At 60.1% G+C, this 9,146-nt stretch overlaps 1 protein-coding gene across 1 annotated transcript; it reads left to right on the top strand.

Annotated features, from left to right (window-relative positions):
- The first annotated feature begins 359 nt into the window (after window positions 1–359).
- Window positions 360–1,921, top strand: KCNF1 (potassium voltage-gated channel modifier subfamily F member 1). The gene has a single exon (XM_054566588.1). The coding sequence runs from the start codon at window positions 361–363 to the stop codon at window positions 1,855–1,857; it is 1,497 nt and encodes a 498-aa protein (XP_054422563.1). The 5' UTR covers window position 360; the 3' UTR covers window positions 1,858–1,921.
- The last annotated feature ends 7,225 nt before the right edge of the window (window positions 1,922–9,146 follow it).

Here is a 9,146-nt window from a genome sequence, read left to right as displayed (position 1 = left end):
GCGCTCCCCGGGGCGGAGGACCGTGCCTGCCGCCCGCCAAGAGACCCCACTTCTCCAGGAAGCCGAGCCCAAGGAGCGGATCGCCGGGGAGCCGAGGTGAGTGCCCGCGGCGAGGCCGGCGGCCGCGCGAGCGCCTCGCCAGCGCGCCGCGGCGCCCGGATGCCCGCCCGGAGCCCCGCCGCCGGGTGCATGCCTCCTCCGCGGCGCGCCTCCGCCGGCTGCTCCCCTCTGTGACCGCCCTTCCAGGCAGGCGAGCGCCGGCCGGGCTTCCCCAAGAGCCGTGCGCCGGTGGGACCTGCGGACCCCCGGGCGGTGGCAGCGGCGGAGGCGGCGGCGGCGGCGGGGCGCGGAGCCGAGAGAATGGACGGAACCGAGGAGCGCAGCCTCCCGGAGCTGTGCAGCCAGGACTCTGGGGCTGGCGACGACATCGAGATCGTGGTCAACGTGGGGGGCGTCCGACAGGTGCTGTACGGAGACCTCCTCAGCCAGTACCCCGAGACCCGGCTGGCGGAGCTCATCCACTGCCTCGCGGGGGGCTACGACACCATCTTCTCCCTGTGCGACGACTACGACCCCGGGAAGCGCGAGTTCTACTTCGACCGCGACCCGGACGCGTTCAAGTGTGTCGTTGAGGTCTACTATTTCGGGGAGGTCCACATGAAGAAGGGCATCTGCCCTATCTGCTTCAAGAGCGAGATGGACTTCTGGAAGGTGGACCTCAAGTTCCTGGACGACTGCTGCAAGAGCCACCTGAGTGAGAAGCGCGAGGAGCTGGAGGAGATCGCCCGCCGCGTGCAGCTCATCCTGGACGACCTGGGCGTGGACGCGGCCGAGGGCAGCTGGCGCCGCTGCCAGAAGTGTGTCTGGAAGTTCCTGGAGAAGCCTGAGTCCTCGTGCCCAGCGCGCGTGGTGGCTGTGCTGTCCTTCCTGCTCATCCTCATCTCATCTGTGGTCATGTGCGTGGGCACCATCCCAGAGCTGCAAGTGCTGGACGCGGAGGGCAACCGTGTGGAGCACCCCACGCTGGAGAACGTGGAGACAGCCTGCATCGGCTGGTTCACGCTGGAGTTCCTGCTGCGCCTCTTCTCCTCGCCCAACAAGCTGCACTTCGTCCTGTCCTTCATGAACATCGTGGACGTGCTGGCCATCCTGCCCTTCTACGTGAGCCTCACGCTCACGCACCTGGGCGCGCGCATGATGGAGCTGACCAACGTGCAGCAGGCGGTGCAGGCCCTGCGGATCATGCGCATCGCGCGCATCTTCAAGCTGGCGCGCCACTCCTCCGGCCTGCAGACCCTCACCTATGCGCTCAAGCGCAGCTTCAAAGAGCTGGGGCTGCTGCTCATGTACCTGGCCGTGGGCATCTTTGTCTTCTCAGCCCTGGGCTACACCATGGAGCAGAGCCACCCGGAGACCCTGTTCAAGAGCATCCCCCAGTCCTTCTGGTGGGCCATAATCACCATGACGACGGTGGGCTATGGTGACATCTACCCCAAGACTACGCTGGGCAAGCTCAACGCGGCCATCAGCTTCCTGTGCGGGGTCATCGCCATCGCTCTCCCCATCCACCCCATCATCAACAACTTCGTCAGGTACTACAACAAGCAGCGGGTCCTGGAGACGGCCGCCAAGCACGAGCTGGAGCTCATGGAGCTCACCTCCAGCAGCGCCGGCGGCGGCGGCAGCGAGGGCAAGGCGGGCGGCTCCCGCAGCGACCTGGACAACCCGCCGCCGCTGGAGCCCACGGCTGGCCCGGAGGGCAGCTGGAGCCGGCTGAAGATCTCCCACAGCGACACCGTCATCCCCCTCCTGACCCAGGAGAAGCACCACAGGACCCGGCTGCAGAGTTGCAAGTGATGAGGGCCGTCCGGGCACAGGGGCACGGACGGTGTGACTGGCCTGTCAGTGACTGCCCTTGGTCCCCCACCCCTGTCGTGAATGAACCCTGAAGGCCCTCTCGGGCACCTCTGACGAGGCTGGGTAAGGCCCCTGTGTGTTGCTGGCTGCCCAGGAGCCGGGGGAGGGGAGGGTGTCCAGGAGCCCAGGCAGCGTGGGGTGGCGGAGGCGGAGTTTTCTGGACGGCAGGAACCCTCGCCCAGCTCTGTATCCCTTTCAATAAAGCCCCCTGCTCTGTGCCCCCACCTGTGTTGCAGGTTCTGTCACAGGCTGGACACCCCCCCAGATGGGGGTGGCTCGGGCAGGCCCCCGTGCCAGGCTGAGGAGGAAGGTGTGCGGCCCAGGGGGGCTATTTTTAGTTGAAAGCTAATTAGAGAAGGGCTCGTTCACCGGGTTCAGTGCCAGGGAGCCTTGCCACATTCCACGGGGCTCTGTGCCCGCGACGCCGGCTTCCTTCTGAGGGAAAGCATGCTCCCTGGACGGGAGGGGCTCCCAGGGCTGGGGGCGCCAGGCAGCGTGGGCATCACTTATATGTCACCCGTGTGTGGCCCTTTTCATAGCTCCTGTCCGTTCCTTCTAGCAACCCTGCTGGATAGGTGTCCCCATTTTACAGCTGAAGAAACTGAGGCCCAAGGTCACACAGAGGAGGGGTTCCGTCCCGGATCGGATGATCCCAAAGCCCATGCATTCTCTCTGATACCAGGCAAGCTTAGGACAGAGGCGTATTCTTGGACCCACGAGGAGAGGCCGGTTCTGCCGACCAGGACAGGAGCTGGGCCTGCTGGGATGCGTGAGCCTGTGCTCCAGCCCATCCGTCCTTCCAGAGCCAGTGCCTCTGAGGTATTGGCTGCAGGGCAGGCCTGAGCACGCCCCAGGGGGCCCTCTGCCGGCCTGGCCCTGGGGAAATGGAGGCAGGCAGACTGGGGTTGGACCCGGGGGATGAGGAAGGGATTTCTGACATGCCTTCTAGCTCAAACAGCTTCCTTTGCTGTCCCTACCCCCCCCCGCCCCCGCTCCCTTACTAGCTTTGCGGTCTCTGGCCTGTTGACTAAACTCTCTGATCTTCACTGTGAATATGCAGGAAACAGGAACATTAGAATTAACCTCAGAGAATCCTGTTGCTTAGCCCAGTGCCTGGCATGCACTCACTGCTCAGCACTCGACAGTCGTCCCTGCTCCCCTGGGCTGGACGCTCCGGCCTCCTCGGCCGGGCTGGGCTGCAGGTGGGGAGGGGTGGGGACAGGGCACTGTCACAAGCAGTCTCCATGGCACTGAGTTGGTCCCAGCAGGCCCCTCGCTGTGGGCATCCACCTTCCGGGAACCCAGAGCTCCGATCTTCCTTCCCCTGCTGGAGCAGCCGGTGCAGAGCGAGGGGCTTCCAGGGGACCCTGGTGGGGGGGCGGGGAGGTGGTCCCTGACGGCCCCTTCCTGGGCAGGCCTTTCCTCACCTCTGGGCCCCGGTTTCCTCTACGTATAAAGAGGGCTGATTTCATGGGTTCCAACCCCAAACTGACCTTCCAGGCTTTCAATGCCCAGGGCTGCAGGGCCTGTTTTGGTGGGGATGCCAGGGGCCTGGAGGCTATGATGTTGTAAGGGGCCTTGGAGTGGGGGGCTTGGGAGAGTCAGGGCCACCCTTGTGGGGCACCAGTCCCTAGCCAGTCCCCCTGCGTGTTTCTCCAGGGAAGGACTGGATCAGGTGACCGCGGAAGGCAGGCAGAGGGAGGCGGTGGGTTGGGGCTCTGGGACTCGGGGGAAGGAGGGACGTCTGGGGAGGAGGGGGGCCTGCTGAAGGTGGGGTCGCCTCTCTTAGCCCTCCTGCCCTGGAGCGGGGGAGAAGAGGACTCTCAGCCCCGACGGGGGAAGAGCTGGGGCAGGGACAGCTGGGGAGAGGCCAGGAGGGCTTCCCGCGCTGCCCACCCCCGGCTTGGGAGAGAGCGTCTTTATGGCCGCGGAAGCACCTCGGAGCCTGTTTTAGCCGCTGTGAGGAGAGCCTGAGCCCCTAGAGTGAGAGGTTTGTGCGACATCCTTCATGCGCTGGGATCCAGGGCCCAGAGGAGCCCAGGGTGCGACAAGTCACCCTCCTAGGGCACCGTGCTTTGCCGTAGGGGAGTGTCCAGAGGCTTTGGGATCCAGGCGAGGGGCAGCCTGCTCTCCCTGGGGACTCTCTCTGGTGTCCGGGCTGCAGCTGTACCTGTGACGCTGGAATCCAGGTGACACCCAGCCATCAGCATGTGTTTAAAGTGCACACAAGGCACCTTGCTGACGTGCAGACTTTGGAGCAGTAGCTCTGGGCGCGCCTTGAGCCTCCGGACCTCCAGCCAGCTCCCAGGGTCTGGCCCGGCGTCCAGGAACGGCGCTCGCGGCAGCCTGAGGCCAGAGCAGGGGCGGGCGAGGTGCGGCCCCCGCCGGTGCTTCGACAGCCCGTGGGTTCGGAATGGCTTTTACGTTTTTAAATGGTTAAAAAAAATCAAAGAAAGAATAACATTTTGTGACACGTGAGAAGAACCTGAAATCCAGATTTCTGCATCCACAAACGAAGTCTCAATGGGACAGAGCCACGTCCGTGTCTCAGGTTCCCTGGCTGCTCTCGAACGCCGAGGGCGGAGCTCCGTGGCCGTGACGAAGGCGATACGGCCCTCGGAGCTGGAGATGATTATTGTCCAGCCTCCTACAGCCAAGCTCACCCGCCCCGGGCCGTAGGCTGCGAGGTCCAAGCTCTGAGCATTGCCAGCGCCAGGAGCAGCCTGAGCGAAGACACGGCGCGTGGCCCCACGGAGAGGCCGAGAGCCGAGCCCTGTGTCCCTCTCCCGGTGCCTCAGGGTCACGGCTCCCCTCTTTCTTCCCTTCCGAGAACCTCTAACCCCTGGTTTTCTGCAACGGGCTCTCTGCTGTCCTGGCTCCTGCTTTGGAAGCCAGCCCCTTGCCCCCCTCTTTTGGCCTCTGTCTTAGATCTCCCCGATCCGGGGGACCTTGGCCCCACATCATCTTCTCCTACTGGGGCGAATGTGACAAGCCTTTTGTAGCCTGTGCACTTCTATTGAAAGAGAGAGAGAGAGAGAGAGAGAGAGAGATGTTTCTTGGAATCCCAGAACATCCAAGTTAAAAGGAAAATAGGCATCTTCTAGTCCTCCCTCCCCACGAACACACGGTGGAGATGGGTGAACTGTGCCTCCAGATCAAGTACAGTCGGGGGGGGGGATTCATTACAGGCCTGAAGGTCCCCCAGACTGAGGTCCACTCTGCTCTCACGAGGCTGCGAGCACACGATGACGCAGTTCTGAGGACAGAGGGTGTGACTGTGTGGCTCTGTGTGTCAGCAAACCCGTCATGCCGCGAGCTGGCTCTCCGCAGCTTAGCAGATAGGGAAACGGGGGCCCAGAGGGCAAAGCGACAGGCTGGGGGCAGCAGCAGGAGCCCTGCCATAGCCTGCAGCCCTCGCTCACCCAGGACTCGACGGCAACCCTCTCCGGCCCCCAGCAGGCATGGCGCCCGCAGGCCCGCCCAGGGCTTGCCCCCCGCTTCCTGTAAGGAGTGGACACTGTCATCTGGCCCCTCTGGAGCCATCCTTGCAGATGGACAGGTTCTGGCTGTGGTGTTTTTAAAGAAAGAAAGAGAAGGAAAACATTTTCTCGGGCAAGCAGCTTTGGAGCAGCTGTTCGGGCCATGTGGAGTCCAGAGCCCAGCTTGGCAATGGGAGGAGGCGTCTGGAGCCGAACACCCGCCAGCTGGGGGCTGGCGATGCCGCAGATAATGATGCAGTGAAATGCCAGAAAATGGGGGGCGGGAGTCTGTGACCTGGAATTACATCACGCACGCTCCCCGGAGACACGTGAGAGAGGCAGGTAAGGCTCTAACAAGTGCCCAGAGGGGAGGTAATGGGGGAGCGCCCCTGACTTACAGGGGCCCCTTTCATGGGGGGGGCGGGCGCTGATAGGCGGGGCCCTTGCCTTCCCCAGCCCTGGCTGTAAAGGGGCCGCCTGATCCCCCTAAGCCCCAGCCAGGCTCGGGCATCCCCCTCCCCTGCCGGAGGACAACTACATGTCCCCCCAGGCCCCTGCCGTCTCCCTGGGTGACGAGGGACAGGTGCTCCCAAAGAGGCTGTCCCCCTCTCTGCCTGTGAGCAGACAGCTCTGCGCACTGCGCTCATGGGACTGCACATGGCAGCAGATTTGAAAAGGGGCGTCAGCCACATTTGGGAGGTGGAACCCCCTGCCCCTCCCCAACGCTTTTTTCACGTGAAGCAGCCTAAGATGTGGCCGCAGAGATGCTGTGGGTGTCCAAAATGGAGAACAAAACAGACAGAAGCAAGAGTTGGGAGACTCTGCCCCGGCATTTTGTACTTTTGAGGCATTTTGTTGCCATCGGCCAGCCGGGGCTGCTGGAACGGTGACCTCGTTTCCCTCCCTAGGCAACCGGCCAGAAAGGCAGGACTACTTTGGCTTCAGGAGGGACCCTTGCATCGCAGGAGGCCCCATCAATCACGTGTGGCCCACAGCTGGAGAGAGGCCAGCGGGGTAGCAGGGCTGCGTCGGCCTCACAGAAGGAGCGGGGAAACCTCTCTTATTCCATATTTTGGCAGAGAACATGGTAACTACCCTGGTACCTTTAGACCCGAATCCTTCACCTGCCTGTGAGGTCGGGCACCCCCTCCTAGCCTCGGAGCCTCCCCTCTTCTGCTGCCTCTCCCCTACTCTGTCCCCTAGGACCTTGGTTCCCTCTCAGTCCCTCACTCCCTCCGGCCACAGGGCTTTGGCACATGCTGCTTGTGCTTTCTGATGGGAGTATCCTTCTCTCCCCGGCTCACTCAGTGTTTTTCTGTGTTTCAGCCGAATCGTCAATGCCTTTCCCTGGTCTTCCTGTCTGGGTCCAACACCTGGTATTACACCATGCACCTTTCTTCCTACACGCACCACATTTGCAATTTAACCTTTATTTGTATGATTTTTATTTACGCAACTAACATCTGTCTCTCCCAGTAGACTGTTCAGTCTCGGAGGACAGGCTCTGGGTTTTTTGCTGACCCTTGAACTCCCAGGACACAGCATAGTGCCAAGAGCATCGTATGTGCGTGGTAAGTGTGCAGTGAGTGAAAGAATTTGCCCCTCACTGAATGAGACCTTTAGCTTGCTTATGTCAACACTTCCCAGCCTACCCAATCTCTTTCTGCCAGACACGAGAAAATTTTTACTTCTTCTATAGCTACCCTTATTTCTTTCCATAATGTGTATACACTTCTATTCCTCAACATGTCAGCTCCAGTCAGTATCTCTTGACATGCCATCAAGAGTGAGGTTAGGCTGTTGCGGTCCCCCGTCCTCCCCCGCAACCCCGAGACTGCCCACTCTCTGGCCCCTGTGCCCCTCATCGCTTCCTTGCCAAGCGTCAAAGCACATATGCTCTGCTCTGTGACTATAATTATTTCTGTGCTTTGACAGTCCAGCTGATTCTAAACGAATTTGAACCAATAACCAGCATTTTAAATAGTAGGATTATATAACAATTCTCCACAGAGGTGGAGAAGGAGGCGGAGCTGAGAGGTGAAGGGGGCAGTGCCTAACGTTCTGACGTCCCAGGTTTTGATATGCCTTCCCAGCAGCACTAGGATTATCCAGTTCTGCACCAGTACTTGCTGAAGGAAGACGTGTGTTTCCTCGTGGAGACATTCTTTTCAGAGCCTTCTGATTTCCTGGTTGGAGTGGCACCATTCACTCGTGGGGTCTAAGGCACAGTTGTTATCCTGTGATTTTCTTTTTTAAATCCTCTGCAAGGACATGCTTATTGATTTTTTTAGCGAGAAAGGAAGGGAGAGAGAGAGAGACAGCCATGTGAGAGAGAAACATTGTTCGGTTGCCTTCCATAGGTGCCCCAACTGGGGAATCAAACCCACAACCTTTGGTGTACGGGACAATGTGCCAACAAACTGAGCTCCTAGGCCCGGGCTATCCTGTGATCTTTTTTCACATTGCACCCCTGGGTTTGGTGTAGCGTTTTTCAGTTTCTTGTCTACTTTCATCCTCTTTCTTGGATTCCATCTTTGTTTAGCTGGAGATATATCCTTGGGTACATCTCTCAGGCTAGATCTATTAGTGATAAACCTTCTGGGTCTGTGCATGTTTGAATATGTCATTACTTGGCCCTGGCATGAGACGGACAGGTGAACTGGACAATACATGGTCCCGCCCACCTTGGTTTTCTTGTGCAGAAAGGCCGTGCTCTTCCTAAGGAGCCTGAACCTGGAGGACCACGGTGGGGAGCCCACAATGAGCTCTTTCCAGGGTCTGAGATGGTGTCTACGTGGCCCAGGGGGACCATGGCTCAAGTCCTCCTCTGGCCCTGCCCAGCAGCATGATCTTGACTCCTACAGCCTCAGCCCCGCCCCCATCTCTAAATGGTAAAAAGCCTCCTGACCTCGCAGACTTGCGGTGAGGACGGAAGGGTGTGTGTGGACACAGCTCGGGCCCTGGGCCTGCACACCGAGTGTGTGTGAGCCTCTGTCAGCTCACCTAGCACGAGCCCTTGTCGCCTTTGACACCCTCCTGCCGGGGGGGCAGAGCTGCCTTCTGTCATTCTTCGCCCAGTGCTGTCTGGCTTTGACGATATATATGTGTATGTATGTATTTTAATCTTTTCTGGACAGCTTCTCATGCATATTCAAATCCAAGCAGTTAGGGTTTTGGGAAGGATCCAAATGTTTGTTGCACAGTGTAATTGATCTTAATATAGCCACACCACCAAAGGCTGCGGGCCACGTGCTCCCGGCGTCTGCTACCCCCACAACCGGTTTAAAGGGCCAAAGATCAACACCCCGGATGCTCTCCGCCCACGGCCTCACGGGCACTTGTCAGGCTTGGAGGAATCTTGTCTTTCCTTTGGGCTTTTGTTTTCCTTTGAACTTCGCGCCTGGTTCTTTGTTCATCATCCTTTCTATAGGTGACCTACGGTCACGGGGAATATCAGGGAGGTCGTGCATGTCCCTAAGCTCTGGACAAGTGACAGCTTCCCCCACTCAGATCCCAAGCGCCCTCACATGGCTACCCTGCCCGGAGATGTCGGTGCGAGCGCCGTGGGTGACGTGGCAGAGGGGAAGCAGGCTTCTGGGCACCAGGCCGAGGCTTACGTTCTTCCCGTCCCACCTTCCAGGGAGGGCTGGGACATGCTATCACCTGTTCCTGTGGCACACGGCGGGGAGGCCCTGTGGTGTGGGGGAGGCCGGGGTTACATCGCCGGGCGCATACCCTGGCTGGCCAGGC

Source organism: Pteronotus mesoamericanus, unplaced genomic scaffold (assembly GCF_021234165.1).
Source record: "Pteronotus mesoamericanus isolate MK-2021 breed Mesoamerican mustached bat unplaced genomic scaffold, CSHL_Meso_final contig_101, whole genome shotgun sequence".
Lineage (NCBI taxonomy): Eukaryota > Metazoa > Chordata > Mammalia > Chiroptera > Mormoopidae > Pteronotus > Pteronotus mesoamericanus.
This window is presented reverse-complemented; position numbering and strand designations above follow the sequence as displayed.

Excerpts from the sequence above, each read along its gene's own strand:
- KCNF1 (XM_054566588.1), top strand. The coding sequence starts at position 361 with ATGGACGGAACCGAGGAGCGCAGCCTCCCGGAGCTGTGCAGCCAGGAC.